This window comes from Branchiostoma floridae, chromosome 14, assembly GCF_000003815.2.
Source record: "Branchiostoma floridae strain S238N-H82 chromosome 14, Bfl_VNyyK, whole genome shotgun sequence".
In the NCBI taxonomy this organism is placed as follows: Eukaryota; Metazoa; Chordata; class Leptocardii; order Amphioxiformes; family Branchiostomatidae; genus Branchiostoma; species Branchiostoma floridae.
The window spans coordinates 11,052,915-11,075,276 of record NC_049992.1 but is presented as its reverse complement, the minus strand read 5'-3'; the positions used below and the strand labels follow the sequence as shown (position 1 = coordinate 11,075,276).

The 22,362-nt window shown below is 39.3% G+C and overlaps 1 protein-coding gene across 1 annotated transcript; it reads right to left on the bottom strand.

Moving 5' to 3' along the window:
- Window positions 1-224: 224 nt before the first annotated feature.
- LOC118430528 (spermidine synthase-like) lies at window positions 225-11,192 on the bottom strand. Its single transcript, XM_035841452.1, has 8 exons — window positions 10,929-11,192; window positions 10,617-10,737; window positions 8,800-8,892; window positions 7,800-7,953; window positions 3,021-3,104; window positions 2,035-2,180; window positions 1,517-1,639; window positions 225-1,393 (listed from the first exon to the last, which is right to left on the bottom strand). Exons 1-8 carry the CDS (start codon window positions 11,057-11,059, stop codon window positions 1,325-1,327), a joined length of 921 nt encoding a protein of 306 aa, XP_035697345.1. The 5' UTR covers window positions 11,060-11,192; the 3' UTR covers window positions 225-1,324.
- Window positions 11,193-22,362: the final 11,170 nt, after the last annotated feature.

The following is a 22,362-nucleotide window of genomic DNA, read 5'->3' as shown; positions in this document are numbered from 1 at the left end:
TTGACACCAGGATTAATTTAAAAGTGGCCAATTGTTGTGCCAAATAATGTATACTGTATTTCTATTTAGAAATTATAAATGTGTCAGAAGTGTAGTTTATTTCATTACATGGTAGATACCTGTGTAATTTGCCAGATTTTACAAATTCATATCATTCATAAAAACAGTGGTGATCTGATGTTGTTCATTTGTTCTGGACATGTAGCATAAATACAACCAACTCATTTTTGTGTTTCTGTACTTCTACATTTCTTTATTTCTGTATTCAAGACATGAAGAATCATCTCCACATTAACTTTGTCCTGAAAACTAGGTACAACAGTGACATCTATCAAACACAGGTCTGCAGAGCCAGTATTGTCTTGGGGTGGGAATGCTTCCATCTGCTTAATGATAATAAGAAATCTGAGATTGCATAATTGAATGGCAATATTCGCTACTAAGTCATCGGTCTGACTAGCTAACTATCTGAGCTGAGAAAATATGGACTCCTTTTGCACTTCACTTGCCAACTGTACTTAAGTCAATTATAGCTGTTTACAACAGTACTATTACAACAATTCTCAATTAATGCACCACAAACTAAAGGCTGTGCTTTACATTTCTTCATTGTACATATTTGGCACCTACACAAACTTTTACAATATATCTGTTGGTGTTCTTGGAAAAATTCCAGACACATCCACAAATGCTGAAACAGATTGACAGACACAAGTATCTTGAAATCACCAACCTCCATCTTTGAATTGCAACTCATGAATTTGATAATACAGAAGTAGTTCTAAGAACATCTCACCTAACACAAATAATATAAATAGCATGCTCTTCTTGCTAAGAACGTTCAAGTTCAACTGCTGTTGTGGATGGATTTTAGTTCTTGTAAAGCTATTGTTCATAATCATAATTAGCTAAAATAAGTCGATTTTGCGTCACTGTTTTTTTAATCTATTAGTTCCACTATTCCATCTAAAATGATTTTTACAAATTAGACAAGATAATGCATGTAATTAACTATTACTACATGGGTAAGTGGCAGGATCAACAATGTTAACATTGACCAATTTGTGAGATTGTGAAATGGTATTTTCACACATTTGTTATAATTGCTTCCACTGTTATGCAATAAACCTTTAACATTGATTTCTGACAGAAAGGTTGGTGTAATTCACCTCATCCATACTCTCAGTCTCTTGCCATTTCACTTTGTAGATTGAATCTCTACCTCAGGTACATTCTAACATGTAACTCCAACAGTACACTGGTAGAGTCAAGTGAAGACATATCTGCATCCTACAGTTTGAAATAAATATGTTTTCAGCTGTCATCATTTTTCTCCATTCTGGCCATCCTCTTCAGGTTGATTATTTGCCTCCGTTTTTGGAGCCTTCAGTGCCTGTAGAGAGAAGAAAAAGACGTCCATAATTTTTTTGGTTAACAAATGCAACTTTTCTTCCAAAGTGTTGGATGTGTCCAATTTTTTGCTCGTAGTAAGGACAGGAATAAGGAGTTTCCTCACCTTCTTAACAAACTGAGGAAGAACAAAGGATGCTCTGTGGATATCTGCATTGTAGTACCGGATGTTGAGCTCCTCCAGCTGCTCTTCTGTGAATTTTCTCACAGGATCCATAAAATTAGTGTCCTGCACAGTAGAACGAATGGATGATCAGTCATGCACGTAAAACCTACATGTGTGCATAAGAGAAGTGTTTGAACACCTTGAACAGTTAACACTACTGATACATTGCTATCAAAGTTACAGTGCAAAAGGTTAAACTGCTGTGACACTACAGTACAACAATAACACATGTAGTTCATTTAGGTCAATAGTATAGGTCCACCTGCATTCCGGTATTTTGGACGTATACCTTACCTAATATAACATCTGTTATACTATTCTGATACAGTATGCAATGTAATGTTCATACCATACCAAGACATACAGGTACAAGTAATCAAGACCTATTTAATCATAGTGACATAGGATAACGCACAGTTCTTGTACCTTACTAACATGTATGGCTTGAAATGACTCACAGGGTTTGTACTGCAGAGCACAAAGCCTATCTGTCCGCTGGGGTAGGTTGGAATGGTGCAGTAACTATAGGCCACGTGGGGGTACAGGCTGCCGCAGAAATCCTGCATGTCACGGATCAGGTCCAGGTGAAGCCACATGCACTCTCCTGGTGGGAAATAATCATGGATTTTGACATAGATCTAACACAGTGAGAACTTGTGTTAAAATTATATGCAGGGCTCGAAATACCACCTGCATATGCAGAACACAGTGAGAAAAGGACTTGTGTTAAAATCATATGCAGAGCTTGAAATACCACCTGCATATGCAGATTATTGCAGGAAAAATTGGAGCTGTGCAGGTATTTCTGATGTCTACCTGCACCTAACCTGCACTGGTCCATGTACTAGGTTTTATATATAAATGTCCTATAATTGGGTGTATATGGATTGTTATTACATGTAGCTGCATTGACTGTTACCACCTATAAAGTATAAAAGAAAAAAAAATAGCAATGGTTCCTGAACAATTTTAGTATGATCCATACCTCTTAAATTCAGAGTGAGCAGGTAAAATTTGTCTGGTGCAGGTAATTTTCAACACTACCTGCACCAGTACAGGTATACAGGAAAATATATTTCGAGCCCTGATATGTTTTAAATGTTGAGGGAGATAAGAATTCTAACATGTCACATGCAACAGAAGAGATGGGTAATTGATGTTTTCTGGTCACATATGGAGTGTTATGATCTACTTTTACTCTCTTGACATCCTGTTTTGTTTCAAATAAATGCATAGGTTCTACATATCAACATAAGCAAGTGAAAATATGTTACTACATTGGCTACAGCATACAATCACCCTGGACTCATAGTACTGCAAAGGGCCACCAATTTCATGATCTGTGCTCTGCAAGTACACAGTACAAAGTCAAAGTCAAAGTCAAAGTGCAGAAGTTGTTCATTAACAAGATAGTCCAAGTCAACATAATGCGACTCTGACTCACCCTGTGTGCAGACAATCCCACCAGGCCTCAGCGCTTCCTTCATCAGCTCATAGTACGACTTTTGGAACAATGCTTCCGCAGGACCTGAACGTGGCAAACATACACACACTTAGCCACACATCTTTACTTTCGACTTTGCTACATGTCTATCATATGTACCTCCTTGTTATTGTAGGAAAACTGGTCAAGCGTCTATCCTTTCTGCAGTGCATCACAGCTAAAACTAGAAAGGCCGACATTTGCTTGGGTGCAAATACAGCATATTTCAGCCATACCCATTCCCACGCAACATTGGACTGTTCCAAGTCACCCCTGCGCAAAAGTGCAATATTTAAAGTGTAAGTTATCCCCAAAAGAGAACTAATATTGTGAATTGATTCCAGGTCAAAACAGAGCTTGCCCAATATGAACCGGGCCCACATGAAAGAATATAATCTTCCACAGGAGCGCCTATGCATAACTAATTGGCTTTTAGAATTGCGGCAGCTCCTATTTTTCCGAGAGTGAAAAAAAAAACGCATCTTCCATTCAGAAGATTTTCATCATGAAATTACATGACGCCATTCAACAATTTCCACTTCGATAACTAGGTCTAAGTACCGTCATAATCTCCTTGTGATGTGGGTACATTTATTATTGCATTGAACTTTTTTTAATCAAGTAGGGCATACGTTTTAATATGTGTACAATTCCTTCATACCAGTTAATTCATCCCACATGTATGATACTAGATTTTCTGTATCTAACAACTTCAGACTACCTAAACCTAAAACAAACAGTGGAAAACGTACCTTCTTGTACCGAGCAATTACGCTCTGGAACTCATTGCCATCTGACATTACGGCACTGTGTACATTGTCATCTAGACCTTTGACCTCTAGACACTGTGCTCTATTGTAAATACTTTGTGATTGTTGTATTTTTTTAAAATGTATGTATTCATGTTGATTGTCATGTTGATTCATGTTGATTGAACCTTGGAAGATTAGCCCGTAAGGGCTAAAAGGTTTCTTGATAAACAATAAATAAACAACAATAATTGTCAAGCAGGTGCAGGTGTTGTGTAGTAGGAGTGTGTGTTTTTTTTTTCAAGCTAAAAACTTCAATCTTCTTGTTTTGTATGAGCCATTACATAAACGGAGACGTCTCGAATTTTTACAAGAATTTTACCACCTTGTCGCTTCATTTCTTTTCTGAAAAATCCCAGGACCAACAAGTTAACTTGATTTGGCTTTATCTATATATTTCATTTTCCTTCGAATTCTTTGTTAAGTATATGCCCTGCATACCACTGTTAAATTGTTTTACTTTGTATGCAATCAGCCATCGGACGTAATCTTGTCTGAGTGTTGTAATTTCCTGCTCGTAGCGTGCGAGACCTGGAGGATAGGAGTTTCTACCTTGTTCGGGGGTTTCTTTTCGGAGGTCAGTGGTGATACTCTGGTACTCTGGCAGAGTGTTTTATTGGGCTCAAACTCTGGCAGTTTAAAGTTACTTACAATTTGAATGTACAAAGTTTACGTCAAAAAAGAACAACAACAACACTAACGTTAGAAGTACCTACATTTGTTTGGGAAAAAATACATGCATTCTCGCCACTGTCAAACTTACGTATCAAAACTAAACGCAAACTGTCCAATTTTCCCGCGTTTTCTGCCAAGTAACATTTTCTCGATTGTCTCAACTAACCCCCAAAGTCAAATCTGCCAAAAATGATTGATAGTGCCATGCGGAATGTTGGTAAACTCATCGACACAGACTTGTATTCTGACGTTCAATGCACGCGTACCGTCCGCTACCGCTCAAATGACCCTGTCTGAACTCCAAATCCTCGCAAACTACAATTTCAAACCGGGCACAGGGTAACATATGGCCACTGTAAGGCTGTAATATTCATCTGTTTGTGTATAAACGGGATTGCAAGGCCCCGCTTATGAATATTAACTAGCATTCGCCTTTCTCGTCGCTGATTGGCTGGCATCCATAAAGTAATTAACTCTCGCTCTCCCCAGACCGCTGGCACCTGGCACCTGTGGGCTCTGGGGTCACGGGAGTTCACGGGAGAAGGCCGAAAGAAAACCAATTTCCCCTCAGAAAAGTGCAGAAATTAATAATTTGAAATTGGTTCATGCCAAAAATTTTACTTGGATCATTTTACCAACTATCTAATGCCTATCTACACCAAATTTAAGGTCATTCCACTGTAATTCAATGGTACAGGGGGTAAAAAAAACCGTTGTGGTCAAAACGTGACCTTTAAACTTCAATAAAATCATTTTAGAGGCAGATATGAAAAAAATGAGAAAACAGCACCTCGGTATTGACCCACTCTACTCTTGTGCCAAATTTCAGGTCATTCGGTCCCGGAACGACGGAGATGATTCGATTTGAAGATTTGACAGGAGAAAGAAAGAAAGAAAGAAAGAAAGAAAGAAAGAAACATTACGAATACAATATATTTCACCATACCATATATGGTATGGCTGAAATATAATTACAATTTCATCATATCATGGAAACACATAGCAGTAGCCAAGAGAGTCTGTATCATTTGCAAGCAACACTCGCTGCAGCAAAGCCTGATCCTTACAATTTTACTCATTATTGTAAAAGCTGTTGCAGTTTAATGTGATCAATATACTGAGAAATGTACTCTCACCTCTCAAATAGAAGTACCCCCTGGAATAAAAGTACCCCCCGGACAAATGTTCAAAATCTAATAAAAGTACCCCCTGGAATAAAAGTACCCCCCGGAAAAATACCAAATTGACATGTAAACTGTGTCCAAGAGAAGATGATAAGCAGGTAGGTTCTATTTATGCCTGAGTACCGTATAAGTTAATTGTATAAATAATGAACAGAATAACTATAGATACCTTGTTCGATATATTATCTATTTTGCAATAAAAGGTAATATATAAAATAGATTTATGGTATCCCTAATTTTGACAAATTGGGCATAGGTTCCCCGAGGGCGCGAAGCGACTGAGGGGGGATGGTTTGCTTTTGGAGCTTTTGGAAATATAGAATTAAAATTGGCTATTCTAATGGACCTATAAAAAGAAAATTGTTGTTTTCTCACAATGTATTCTTGATCGGTAATTCTTATACTTTTGCATCTTGTTACTGTGTTACCCTTACAAAGGACCTTGTCACGAGATATCTTAACTCAGAAATATAGAAAAAAAATTAACAGGAAAAACCTAGAAACAGGTAAGTAACATCATTTTACTAAAAAGTTACTAGAGAGTCAAATCAAAGTTAAGAATTAATTTCAAAAGTCTGTAATCATTTCTACATACATTTCTACAAAATTGCTTAGACTTCCTCAATCAATGTTCCTCCATTTCCATGCAATGTTCAGAATACAGTATTTAATTTCATGGCAGTGGGAACAATGTTTACAATACTTCAAAAAGAATGGCTACATCACACTACCAAAATCTTAAAATGTTATCATTTTTGGCCTTTTTAATTGGTTAAATTGGGCCTTGAAAAATATCATATAGAGTAATACATTTGACCTGTACATAGGAAACTGCTACACACCAAATATGGTTTAATGTATTCATCTATGAGGCAGGTCCCTCCAGAGAAGCACGTTCCCACGGCTTCTTTCCACAATGCTCCGCCCACTGCACCCGTGCCTACAGGCGGCAAAACTTTTTAGATGGTGGAGAGACTTTGACTCCTCCCACTGCACTAGACAAGTTGCACTGCACCAGCCTGCTAGCAGACAAGACTCCGCCCTTTTGGGGGTGTTGTCTAGTCAAGTTTACTTATGGGGAGGACTGACGGCGTTTGGATTTTCCAAAACATTAAAATGAAATCGGACGGTACTGACAATAGCTGATGATAAATGACAATAACAAATGCTCAGAAAGTAAATCTGATGGCAACAGTGCTCCAACTTTTAAAAGATATTCCACATTATATATTGTTAGTTTAGTTTTTACTTTGATAAAATGACCCAAAGTAACTGCTACCGTGACGTCAACTTTCAACACCCTCCTGTTGCAACAGCACGGCCTGATCGGGGCGTGGCAAGTGTCAATGGCGGTCGTTTCAATCAAGTCTCGCGCTGTTTGTACCGACGAATTTCTGCCGTTTGGGAGAATTTGCAGCCGCAAAACTCATGTCACAAGGGAAGCAAAGTTCTAGTTGTTGTTTTTACGTCCAATAATTCTTATGTAAACGAATGATTCTTCCGTCTCCCTGCCGATAGCGCGATTGAAACTCCCCGTGCACCATGTGCTCAGGTATGACGTTTTCTGATCGAATTGTTTTGGTTTACGATGTAAACAGAGACTGTCATTTGAAGTTGTTTAAATAAAAATTGTGTTTCAAAACGTCAGTGTGGCGTCTTTTTTTCTCCCAATAACATCATTTACTTTATAGCGTTATAGAGAGATCGACCGATATGTTACGAGTACAGCGCCCCAAACCGCTAAACGTTAGGATGTTGAGGTCATAGCGGCAGGGAAATCCGCGCTGCCTCGTCCGAAAAATAGTGAATGTTGAGCAAAAATATCGCGGAAATATGGGCAGAAAACCCACACTTTTAATATTTTTGGGGTCCCTTGTTAGTAAAGAAAGCCCCAATTTGAAAAAAAAATAAACGTACCGTCTAAAATAAGGACGTACCGGGTGGATTTTGAGGCGGAAAAAAATAAACGTACCGGTACATTTATTTGAGAGGTGAGAGTATATAGTGAGCACAGTACAGCCCTATTAAAGCAAAATGATACAAAAATGAAAAACAAGCTGCTTGATATTTACCAATGGGGTCAGAAGAGTCTGTAATGATGATGTCAAACGACCCTTTGTTCTTCTTCATGAAGTCGAAGCCATCCCCGATGTTTACAGTCAGTTTGGGGTTGTCGTAGCCACACGCCATCTTTGGCAGGTACTTCTTGGACACCTCAATCACTTTCTGTGAAATATAATGTGTAAAGTTAGTACCATTCTGAATCCAGCACACAAAGTTCAGTAGCTTAGATCTAGTCTATCATTTCTGCATTGCTACTTTATCAACTGTATCATTTTATCAAAGCAAGGAGGTTAAAAAACACTGAACCACCTTGATCAAAGTACATGTATAATGTATCAGCAAGGAGGTTGTTGTTTTTCTAACCTCTTTGGTATCAGCAAAAACCTTATTCATCACCCCCTTCATATTGATGGATCAAATCTGTCATGATTCTACATTCAAAGGTTTTGAACAACAGAGCTGACAATGCAAGTGAGTCACAAAACAAGCTTTAAGAGTGCCAAATTCCCCTACCAATGGTATCTGACTTTGGTGGGGAATTTTAAACTCTTTTGGGCAAACCACCAACAAAATCTGTTACCTTGTTTTTGTTGCACAAGATTATGATCATAACAAATGAGCTTTTATCTTAGAGGAAAATCTACAGGTTTTTAAAACCATAAAATACATAATGACAATCATTAAAAAAACAATGGATACATGATCATGGGAAATTTTGGCACTTTTTCTTGTGACCTACTCACAAAACTAGCTGTGACCCTCAACCCATGGGCAGTTATGCACTGTGTGCATAGTAAGAAATAGTGGAGAGGTATACAGTCTGACAGGTAACATGAAAACCAAATGTAAGGTAAGTTACATGTATTATTCTATATTGGTAACATGACAATTGTGTACAATGTTGCTATTCATTAAGTATCATTTCACATATACCCCCCCCCCCCCCACACACACACACATTTCTTCACAGAATCCAACATTATACATCCCTTAAATGTGTAGACTTACATCGTCTATCTCACACTGCACCACAGACTCCACACAGGAATGTTTGGCAATCTCCCTCAGCACTCCTCCATCCCCTCCTCCGATTAACAGCACCTGTAAATAACAAGTGAATAATACACATTGCAGGGTATGCCTTAACACTCATCATCATCATCATCATCCGGGCGTACTGGTTGCACGGATGGCCATGACTCTCTTCCTCCATCCTTCCCTATCCTCCATAGCCTTGGGCAGTTCTTCAGCCAAGCAGCCAGAATCATCACAAATTTGATGTACGTATGTTTTGCATAACACTCAAATGATCTCATATAACCACAAAGGTGTCTAATTATTTGTATAGCCTGTGTTTACACAATCTCTCGCTGGCTGGGGTTTATAATAATGGCCCGCTCCATAGGGCCGGCCGCTAGGAGGAGCATGATTTTAGTCAGGCTAATCTAATATACATTGTACATGAAGCAAGAACCTTGGAATCCAGGATATAAACACATTTGTGAATCTAATGGGAGGTCCTTCCGTAAGGCGTTGGCAGACTCTTCTGTAATGGAGAATTCAGTTGACATATTTGCATGATGTGTAATGAGACAATTTTGTCCCATTGTCTCTCTACATTTCAAGGGTTTCTGAATTTCTTCTGAATTCTACATAATGGCATTGTTGGGACCCCCCTACCCATATACAGACCCTCTCCCATACTGCCTCATTGCGGTGTGTACTAGTATTATACATCGCTGTGGCTATTGACACACTCAGTGTGCCAATAGCCAAACAGGCTATTGACACACCGAGATGCCAGTCAGCCAATCAGAGCTTGTAACATGCCTTTCCGGCAATATTTTACACAAGCAATAGTTGATTAGACATTGTTCGGAAGATTAGACATTGGAATCTTTGAATCTTGGAATGAACGGACGTATTCAAGTTATGCCCTACATATGGATACCTAATAATACAGCCTTCATCGTGTATGTATGACGTAGCGTAGTGGATAGAGCGTTGACCCGGGAATTCATGATACCAACTCCGACCCGGTTCGAGTCCGCGTTGAGTGGACCGGAGTTTTTTTAATTTTTTTTTTTTCAATTTTTCTTGTCCCTTTTTAAACATCCATTTGATATAAGAATATTTTATATATAAACAACTTTTAAAGTTTCTGTTAACAATATAAACCAAAAATAACACTGACCACAAAACATGTCATAATTTTCGGCCGTGTGGTTCCGGCGCTATCGGCAGCGACTCGGAAGAATATTTCTTTCACATTAAAAATAATGGAGGTAAAACAACAACAATAACTTCGCTTCCTTAGTGATATAAGTTTTGAGGCCGAAAATTCTCCAATATGGCAGGAATTCGTCGGTAAACACAGCTGAAAACGTGTTCTTAACCGATCCAACATGGCTGCCATGATCACGTGCGGTGACAGTAAAACTAGCACCCTATATGATAGCAGATTCCGATGTTTAAAATTGTGCCGTAAACACGTGAAAAAGATCGTATTTTGGGTTGATAATGGACACAGGATGCCATTTGTATTTTTCAGAGTGTTGATTGTCAAATATAATCGTAAGATTTCCTCATTTTAGTGGTTTCTATCACTGGGTGTGTCAATAGCCTAACAGGCTATCGACACACTCATTGTGCCAATAGCCTAAACAGGCTATCGACACACTCAGTGTGTCAATAGCCTGTTAGGCTATTGACACACTGGGTGTGTCAATAGCCTCGCTCATTATATATTCAGTGTTCTTAGTTTAACGTTAATCAACCAATGAGTTACCTCCAAACCTCATTCAATCATTGGTCTAGACACGAACCTTTTTGGGGTTGGGATGGCTCATGAGTGGCAGGTGTGCGATCATCTCCTGATAGGAGTACTCATCTCTCTCCGTGCACTGGATCACCCCATCCAACACCAGCACGTTCCCATAGGTCTTACTGTCAGCCAGAAATAAAATAACAAAGGTGTAACATATGTGAAATATAGTATTAAACTATTGCTACACAACCGTGGCATACATTGGAGCCGATTTTTTTCTTCTTTTCTTTTCAAAAACACGAAGATATGGACGGTGGGAATTTAGAACATCTGAGACAGAGTGATGTCTGTAAAAAAAACTTAACGTTACCTTTTGAAGACGAGCACATCTTGGTACTTGGACCTGCCGTGGTAGAGCACTTCTTCCACTTCCAGACTCATGGCCTGGCCGGGCCACAACGGACTCAACTCACTGAACCAGCCGTTTCTAATGGCGTCCATGGTAGGACAATAAAGTTATAGACTCTCGGGTCCCAAGTTTTAAGGAGCTGTGAAACACAGCTGTTTTTCACACGTGTACTGATACCGCCTGACACCGGTCTCACGTGAACTGTGACCTTTAGTCTTTGACCTACGGGTGGTGGTCTCGCACCACAGTGTGTGCTAATATACCTGATACTTACTATAATAGCATGCTGTGTTCCGTAACTCTTTAGCCATCATCACCATTATCCGTTGGCAGTAGCACATTGAATCAATGTCAGCAGCGGTTCCACTGGATTCCACACGGTTTAATCCGCCATTGCTGTGCTCATGATTATCTTTATCCACTTTATGTTACCAGATACATTTGCGATGGATCATACATTGAGTTTTCTTTTATAACGATACAGATGTTTAAGGCCAAGAACAAGCTGCTCAGTGACATACTGCGCAAACCGTTTAAACTTTTCTGCACTCTGATCATGAGCCACCAAGGACCTATGTTACCAGGGAAATCATATGATGGCCTGGGTGTTACTTGAGGTCACTCGGGAAATATGGTGTTACTCGTGGTCACTTATGTTCTGGAGTGCAGAATATTTATCAAGGAGGTACAACTGCTATGAGAGGATTCAAGTATCACTTAAGGTAAATCGCTAATTTTTGACCTAGATTTGGCTGAGATCACAGTGATTGTCAACGTGACTAGGCTGTGCATGTGTTCTTTGTGTGTGCTATTGATGCAAAACCTCTTGACGGCGCCAGTAAGAACTTTTACATAAAACAGAAAGAAGCAATAATGTTAAAAACAAACGACTTCAGTTAAACAATGATTATGATGGGCCAAACAGTTGTCATAATACTGAACAGCCCTAATTTTATATGACGTTATCTTTTGTGCGTATGCCTGATGATGTCAAATTTATGAATTTATGTTTTGAGGTTTATATGAATAGCTTGTCTAAGTGGGTGTTAATCAAAAGGAAGGCATTCATGATCAAGAGACATGCGTGGATGATATTCAAATATACGGATGGCATTCTTCGGTGGGAAGTTAACGAGATGGCAATTATTTTCATGTTGTTTGGTACGACGTCTAATTGCCCGAATCAGACAACGCACTTGTGACGTGTGCTCAATGATAACATTGACAGTAGATTGTCAGTCGTGCATTTAATGAGACTGTAATGTTCGAAATGTGCTGTTAGGTGTTTGTGAGCACCAATCAAGTAATGCACGAGTAACGTCATTGCGTTGAAATATCTTCAATTTGTTTGATGCCAATCATGGCAACATACCATGAAACAAAACCGCAAAGAAACTTCAACGAACCCTGCAAGTTGGGAAATGCACACGTGTCCTGTTCGACTGTTAACGCCCTGTCCGCGGCAGTTTACTATAAACGTAATTTTCCCACACATACTTTTTTTCTAAAACTAATCCCTTAGTAACGTTACTGCTCTTATTGGAACTGAATATTTGCGGCACCATTTGATGTTACTGTTGACATGAACACAGGACGGACCAGCCACACGGAAGAACCGACGAGAGCTATCTGAAGAGATCAATACAAAGACACCGCTCCAGCAAACAATTATGGTATAATATAGCACCTGCCGGATATCTATTGATCCAGTACGGCCGGAGTTATCCGATTAACTTAATTCCCCAAATCCCCTCAGCGCAGTCTTAAATCTGGCATTTCAAATACTTCAAACCACTGGACGATCACGGTCAAATGGGCTCTTGGGTGCAGCAGAAAGTAGAAGAATGGAAGTTAGGCTCAGGCTCAAAGATGTTTTGCGATATTCTTTAAGCTTAGATCCCCGTGAGAGAGTGTACATGTATACATACGATAACTGATTTAAAAAATACATGTCTATTCCAACGGAATATCAAATACAAGCAAATATAAATGACAAAAAAATGTATCTTTCTCTAGATATACAAACAAAGAGGGAGCTATAACATTACACAGAAAGAGAGACACACTGAAAATGTATTTCAGTAAATAGCGGCTTAGAATGAGTGCGTTCATAGCTTTTTGTGACCACGATAAAAAGATAACATGTCCTCAAAGTGGCCAAGTGGAATTACTTACCGCAAGCGGAATGTTAATCCATAAGAGAGCACACGTGCCACCCACTAAAGAAATTCCTTCCTACAGTGACGCTACCGTCTGAAGCATTTCATGTACCATGATCCTCGCTCTGTTTGGAGATTTCCAGTTAAGGAAATAAATATTGCCAATAACACTGAACAAATGTGATGTCGGTAGATCTAAGCAGCAATGCTTCTTAAGTATATCAGCTCAAAAATATATCGAATATATGTTCCAACGTGCACATGTATTTGGTCTTGCAGGGAATAGAAAATTTGGTCTTACCCAAAAACTGATTTGCTAAAACTTGCTACGATGGAAATGGTCAGTTTGTTGGACGTCCTTAGAATCCAAAGCACAAGCTCTTGTAAAAATTCCTCTCCAGATTATTCCTTTCATACCAAACTTAAACCCTTGCAGAAATGCAGCATGTGGCACCATTTGAGTATCCTAATCTGAACAACGTTGCCAAGATCTCATCACCTGCTGGGTAGAAATAGAACTGCGAGAAAACCTCGTCTCTCATTTGCTGTTTCTTTGCATGGAGAAGCACGGGACTCCGGCCGGTGAGTTTAGTCTTGTTTTGTAGGTTTTTGCCTTCTTGGTCAATCACTCAGTCTGTACACATGTACAGGTGGCTCCATCTGTAATATTCTGTATGTCTGTTGCATGACGCCCGAAGCTTTACTTTCCGAACGAGCGATTAAATGGATGTCTTATCAGAGACATCTCGGTAAGTACCCCGCGCATATGTACATGGAGGTGGACTTTGGTAAACCTGTTTCGTTGTGCTGACAGAAGAATAGCTACTTTTTGCGACTTTATAACCTCCACACAATGCGGCTTTCTCTACCCTTTCATCTGTGTTTTTTGGTCCAAACGACAGTGGCACTGGGCATACCTTAAAGGGGTGTCGTACAATGCCTTAGGCTTAGGTCCCATTTCCAAACCGGGGCCCAGCCAGGATGTTTGCGGAAGCTAAAAATAAAAGTGTTTACCAAGGAATATACACAAATTATGCTCATGACTAATTTTGTTAAGGCTTAGGTCACAATTGGAAAAAGGGGCCCTACCGGGCAGTTCACGGGCTGTTTTTTTGCACTTTCGGGCGTGACCCCTGCGTTGCCCTGTGGGACACCTCGCGGCTGCCGGGGCATTTTGAGGCCCGGCCGGGACCCTGGCTCAATTTAAGTCTGACTTAAAATGAACCAGGGACCCGCTCGTACAACCACCCCGCGACCTAATCGTGACAACACCGAGAGGGACCCCTCCGGTTACCGGCAGTCTGTCGGAATAAATTCGTTACGTCGAAGACCAGGTTTACAGAATAAAAGTGTGTAATTCGTAATACCGGGTCAAATATGTGACGTCACAGATCATGTGAAAGGACAAAAGCTGTGAACTTACACGTATCGCAGTGCAGTTCTTACGCGTATTACAGTGGGGTCAAGTGCATAGCGCTATACCAAGGGAAAGGAGAAGACAAGGGGAAACAGCCCTTAGCCCACTAGGCAGGCGGAAGAATTCAGCAACAGCCAAACTCCTGCAGACAAGGGCAACAGAGGGGGATAGGACGACACACCACACAACAGACCACATAATAGCCTGCATCACTGAGAAACAGGACGAACAGATAGCCTCCTTCATAGAAAGCTACTATGCTTTTTACGATATTACAACCCCAGACTACAGAAACAAGCTGAAAAAAGATGTTTGGCTGAAGAAGGACGTTTCCTCTGCAATTGGCCGACGGAACGCCAAACTTGCAGTCATTCGGACACATAAGCCTTTTTTTTCGTTTTACAAATATAAAAATATAGGCCTCAACAGTTTGGCAAGTCATCCGCCCACATTAAAAATTATATATAACATGTTCATTTAGTTTAGAAATGTAACAGTGCCGCACGTCAGTGCGAGTGCGAGGAAAAGTTGGCGAAAACAACCGTGCTGCAGTGAACGCACCCCGACGTACCGCACCAGTACTCCAAGTTCAGTGATGTACTACCATAATTGAATGCAGGCAATGCTTGTTTTTATACCCCTTAAATATGACGAGTGCCCACCAGAAGCCTGCCTGGTTCCCTGCCGTTGTTCGCAGGGCATGCGGCAGGGACCCTATAACTGCCCCACCGGGCTGTGAGGGACAAACGTTACCCTGTCGGACCCCGCAGAGGTGACTACAGGACACCGTCAGAACATCTGACGGGTGTCTGCCGGAGACGAACCTAGGAAGGTGGAAATTTTTTAAAGAAAAATGACGGGGTGCCCGCCGGAACACCCCGGGACCCCCACGGGGCAGCGTAAAGGCAACGTTTGATTGTGACCACGACAGCCGGTAAACAGCCGGTGTCCGCCCGACTTCAGAGCCCGGCCGGGGCTACATCCCTGACGGGCACCGGGCCAATTGTGACCCTAGCCTAACGTTCTGTGTGTTTTGGTGTCTTTTATATCGTATTTTTCGTTTCCGACGGCTACCCGGCCGGGCCCCGGGTTGGTAATTGGGACCTAGGCCGTAGAAGGCTCCAAGCGCAGCCAATAGCAGACCCGATCTCACGTGTTCTTACTTCAAATGCACTTGGTTGGCATGTTTTTTTTTACATTCAAAACGATCAATCAAGGTCTTGACACCATTCTGACAAATTTGCGGAAAGTCATTTTTCGCATTTGTCGACGGGTTTGTACAAAACAGCGGACGGGCGGGGTCTCGTCTTCAGCTATGATCCTAAGGTTAGCGGTCCATGCATTTCATGCCTGTCTTTTTTAATGTACATGTACTAGTAATTGAAATTAAAAATTCAAATTGTCTAGTAATTCTCCTATTTGAAGTTCATGCGGTTTGGCAAAGGATCAATGGTGTTTTCATAGTCAAAATGACAATGACAATGGACAGAGGTACCTAGAAGAGAACAACCCTAACGAAGGCCACCTCTTCATTGCAAAAGAAGAAGAAAATACTAGTAAACCGCGTACGTGGCCATGAAATGTGCTATGTCTTGTATGTTACTCTGATACAAAACGTAGCTTTCAAAAGTTTAAAATGGTTTATAATGTAGCAAAGGTGTTATATAGATTTATTTTTATTCCCCCTACCCCGTTAGGTGTGTTTATACCATGTAAAAATGTGGTAATTTTTGTCTTAAAATTTGTATCATTGCGTGACGCCTTCATTCATCCGGGTATCCGTTAAAGCGTCCTTCAGTTGTCATTTCAACTACTTCTCATAACGCTGCACAACGCCTATGCTACTCTTACGAGGGAAACAAAAAGCTCTGCCGCGGGCTCGAGAATGAGCCAGTATGTAGGGTCCGGTATTACGAAATGAAAAACAATTGAGTCTGAAACAAAGCGGAACGACCAAGCATCCTCATACAATATTACATAATCCCCCAAGCTCTTAGCGCAACCAATGGCAGGCCCACTCTCACACATTGGTTCTTTTATACTTCAAATGCACTTGACTGTCCTATTTTTAGCCTTCATAACAATCAATCAAAGTTTAACACTATTCTGTCAAATCGGTTAGTTGTTTGTTTGTGGCATTTGTCGTCGAATTTCTACGAAACAGCTCGTGTAAACTGCATCGGATTCTCGCATTTAGTTATGTCACTAACGATAGCGGGTTATCAGGTACCTTCTTTTATTTTTCATGTCAAATAATGATTTTCTTGTTTAATGCCCTTTTATTCGGAGCTCGTGCAGTTTGGTTCGATAGACTTAGGAAACGTTGATCCAGTCATAAGATTTGTGCATGTCTTTTGTTATGACGTTCAAAGTCGCAAAATAGGTGATTAAAGGTCTCCTGCTTTTAATTACTTGTCATTTCCGATCTTCAATTCTTACTGTATATTCCTTAGTGGTACATAACAGTAAAATCATACTTGTGATTTTATGAAAGTTAATCTAAGTAAACCATCGCTATACATAAATGATATAGATTTGGCTGTTGGTTACATAATGAGGAACATTCATGGACGTAGCTAATAAGACCCTTTTTGCATAATCAATGAAAAAATCGCCATAAAACACGTAATGTACACGTAATGTATAATTACCCCTTGAACATTGTGAACTACCTCTAGTCCTACTTTGATATTGTACTGACGGACAGGATTTTTACAGGCCAGAATACCTTCGTCAAGTTTCAAGCTTTACATGGTGAACTTGATTTTGATGCAGAAACCAAGAAAACAATTTCCCGACGCCGATGACTGTCTCCTCTTCAACTTTGTCTAAAGACGTGCTGATTTCCAAAGACGACTTCAAGACAGCACCAAGTGTGGCGATATTCCCTTGAAGACGGACAGCAATAAGTAAGTATGTCATTTTTGCCCGCTGCTCTCAATAGTACGATGTAGGAACTATCGTTTTTGACGCACAACTTTATAACACACTTTACATGTATGTATATATGTATGTATGTATGTATCCATACTTTATATGTATGTTTGTATGTATCCATTTGACAAAATCAGATTCTGTCAAACAAGAAATCAAAGACCTCATACCTCCGTGAAATATTTATAGATTTTGGATATTTCTTTTTGTCGCGAGATTTGTGCTGATTGTTCCTCATTATGCATAAAGATAACGTCCAACCGTTCATTTAATTGAATTACTTTGTAGCATTTCTTTGATCAATATTTTATTAACGCACATATATGCAGCAGTGTTAAGTTTATCATTTGAAGTCGTCTTACAATCATTACAAATTGCATTTTGAACAAATTAGCAACTTGAATGGTTTATAGCATCTTTCAAAGAGTTGTCGTGTAGATATTCCTGAATACAATATGGATTCTAAAATGATTGAAATGATTGAAAAATGCGAAAACCTAAATCCATCATTTCAGCTATTAAATGGATGTCGGTTACACAAAATTTCTGCATTCGATAACGTCTGGCTATGTCAAGTGTACGCCTGGTATATCAAACGTTTCACGCACGTGTCCATACATGTGTCAGAAACGCATACACTTCAATATTCAAGACTGGCCAATTGAAACGAGTTATGTATTCCATGGAACAAACTCCTCATGTTGTAATTTCATGCTGCTATGTAAAATGCAGAGGGGGTCAAAGGTAATATTGGTGCATCGGACATTTTGCACATGTCCGGACACGTGCACGTGTCAAGAATTTCATAACGTCATTTGCATACACAACTAAATTTAGCTTTCTATACTTCCCAACATGGTTTACACAATCTCACGCTGGCCAGCCAACTCAAGGTAAGGCCGGCCAGTAGGAGTACGATTTTAGTCAGGATACATACACGTCAAACTTGAACATACCTCACTACATCAAGGAATTCTTCGGAAGTGTGCCCATACGTCCAAAAAGAAAATTCGTATTCGACATCAACGTTGCGTACGAACTTGGCTTTATTATCAAGATACATGATTCTTTGAAAATCAATCGAATCGGTAACAAAATGATTTTAGATTTAAAATGATTTTATAGATTTTTCCCTGGTGTGATTATTTTAACTGTTTTTGCAGCATCTGTTGATTATTTTAGCCTCTACAAGGCTCCCAAGGTCGCTGGAAAAATAGTAGAAATTGGCCAAATAGACTGAAAACACACCAGAGGAGTTGGTTGGCCGAGGAGAGCAGTTTGCGACCTGGGAAAAATCAGTTTGTGATCGATGAAAAAAATCCGTCCATCCAATTTTTCGATCATAATCAAACGACAGCATTAGTCACACTTCGCGTTAGAGCACCTGAATCTGAATCTATAATTATTGGTAAAAATGAAGTTTGTCTGTTACTAGAATTACATGTTTTACTTTGCTATTCATTTTTCGTTTTACATATAGGTAGAGCTACATCGAGATCCATTGATGATTTACATTGATGTATTTGACTTTAATGTGTTGGTCACCTTCCTTTAAATGGCAATAACCATTTCTTGATTACAAGACAACTCACCCCAAACGCTGTTATTGTACTAAGCTATGTCAGACGCAAGCTTTGGTATCAGCTGCAGACATTTCTCGCACATGCCCATACACGTGTCAGGAACTTAAAAGTCATTTACATACACTTCAAACTCGGATATAACAGACATGTACTTGTGATAAGATACTTACCCTGAAGTGAAGCTAAAGAATTCCTTCATTATATTCCAATAATTTAACACTATGCAGGTTTCAGTTTCATTTCTAGTTTATTAATAACAACAGGCTACTTGAATTGCACTGTAGTTTAGGCATTACCATCAATAATGGCATTACTATCATATATGTTAGCAGCATACATTTTGTTTTTCTAATATCATTTGATTTGAAGTTATCTTGATGGTATTTTTGTTTATTTGGTGAATACTCACTCACAGTAATTAGGCCATGTTGATTTGATTATATGGATGACATCCGCGCTCGCACCAATTTTCGGCCGTTTCCAAAAAAAAAAAGTTTTCGACCACACAATAAATTGTGCAAAGCAGCTGTAAAATGAGCACAAATATTCCGTAGATTGAAAAAAAAGTATCAGAAACAGATAACTAATGCCATAGAATGCCAAAATAAATCTAAAGTCAAAGAATAAGATGTGAAAGGACAGAAAGAAAAAATCTATTGTTGGTAGGAGGAGGTACCAGTACAGAAAATTCAGGTATAGGTCCCGTTCAGGTCCAGAGGATCATTTCCAGGTCCGGACCTGAACCTGGACCTGATTGTCTGTGGAAACTTGATAACTGGCATTACTCAAAACAATGGTGATTGGTCAATTTTGCCACAAAGGAATCTGTTTGGTGGATTATTGGACTCCCACTGTCATTTTAAAATCCCATCTCCATGTAATAAAGACTAACTGTCTCTGTACCTTTGACTGTAGAAACTTTGTGGTACAATTGACTATAAACTCTACTTGACTTCTCTCTTGTTGTCTTCTTGGCCCCCGGTAAGACCCCAAATGCCTGCCGACATAGTGTGTCCATTTTGTAATTGGCGAAACCTGTTCCTCTAATTTTTTTCAGGTCTGTTTTTTTCGGATTGGTCTAAGAAAAAAAATGTTTTGCACCCGTATGATGTACTGGACCCTACACCTAACTATTGGTATACCATACTATGTGTTTTTAGTCCTATGTTCAACCTTCCTGGCCACTTTGATTTCAACTGAAGGCAACTTTTTTTTTTGGCCAAACTTTTTTTTATTCGCTCGATCGCATCAGTTTTGGAGTTCCCAGAGGATGTCATCCATATAATCAAATCAACATGGCCTTACTGAAAAAAACGAAAACGCTAAAACAACTTTGTAACTCATGGACGAGGGGTAATCATCATATATAAATCATGCACATTTGGGTTTATTTACATAATTTATTAGCAAACACTACAGTAGCCTTCTTTGCTAAGATGTGATTTTCATACTTTGAACGACATGCTTTTGTCTGGATATGTGTATTCGCACCCGTGAATCAAGATCATTTTAATTGATTAGTCTGATCATGTCGTTAAAGTAGGTATAAAAGACCCTAGCCCCACCGTAAACACCGTATTTCAAGGAGATTGTATCCTATGGAATCTTGTTTTCGGTTGTTCGCTGTTTAATATCAGTTGCTTTTGGTTTGTTTTCTGTTGATTGTGATAGTTTTCTATTTGTTTTCGGTTGTTTTCGGTCTATATAGTTTTGGTTTAGAACAAACGGTTTGGGTCGATTTTGGTTGATTTCCAATTTTTATGATAAGTGAGACCCAAATCATTATTCTTTGGAACATAATGATCCATAATGCATTCGGTGACAAAATAATGCGTACATGTGTCAGGTTTTCATTGTAAAGAATTTTTGTAACAGCTATCGTCAATGAAGCAACTGACCTTCTTCATCTAGAAAATCGTGTAATGATAAGGAATTCTGCAGTGTAACCCTCTAGTGTAAGTGAAATAATGGGTGAAAATATATGGTGCAACAAATATATAAGGTCACAAGGTAAAACAATTTTCTTCCCAACCTGGATAAAAAATGACATAATATTCGTAAAAGACATTTTCCCCTTAGACAGGTTCATGTCTTTAGATCACTACCCTCAGCTTAACCTTAACACAAGACCTAATGGTATTATTGAATATATAACTCTGTTTCAAGCTATACCTCTTACATGGAAGAATGCAATAAGAAACCATAGAGGCCCAATTCCTTATCAAAGATTAGAGCTTAACACCCTTACCCCATGTATATTTGATGGTAAAACAACAAAACAAATCAAAAGCAAGAACACCTGCAAATTGTTTTATAATGCATTAGTGCAGGCACAGGCCAAGGAACCAACATGCTGTAAAAGATGGCAATCCATATTTCCTACTGAAACCCTGGCTTGGGAAAATATCTGGAGATGGTTAAGCACACAGACCTGTATAAACACTAAGTTAGCAGAGTTAAACTACAAACTATTACACCGAATATTACCATGTGCACACAATCTGCACAAATGGGGTATCAAAGATGAAACGGGACACATATATGATGCAACATGTACACTATGTAGCAGTGGAAGCATAGAAGGTTATGAGCATATGTTCTTTAAATGTGAAAGACTGTGTAATTTCTGGGAATTAGTTAACACATTTGTACCCTTACCCAACATAAAAATTACTTTGCAGGAAATTTTATTTGGAAAAATTAATCATTTAATAACTGCTAAAGACCAGAAAAATAGAACCTTTACTGTTGCTATTGCTAAATGGACAATCTTTAAAACTTGGATCTGGCATAGAAAAGACCCACACCTGTGCATTACTAGCCTCTTTAATGTCTTTGAAAAGGACGTCGAAGAACGGATATTCCATGATAGACTGACAGCCAATGTAGATTGATTGTACAAATTTTCTATTGATAGTTTGGCATGAACTGCACCTACTGTTAGACTTCTCCATTTTTGATCATAATGTAGTAACAGACTGTACATATTCCTTAAGGTTCCCCAGATGTACTACACATATTTGTCTCTTCTAACTGTTGCACTACCCATGTACTGCATGTAATTCGTCCAGACACACCAGTATATGTTATCCCTCCATGTGCAATGGTACTCGACTGTACAAACTCTAGTCCTAGTTGATGACAAATGTACTGTTGTTGTTGTTGTTGTTTTTAATAAAAATTAAAAAAAAAGGAATTCTGCAGCGAACAAGTAAAAAGAAGTAGTTTAATGTTTTCCGCAACATCACATTTCCTGGCATTTCATTGGTTGTATGACTTCTTGGTCAGTCTTCAGTTGTGAA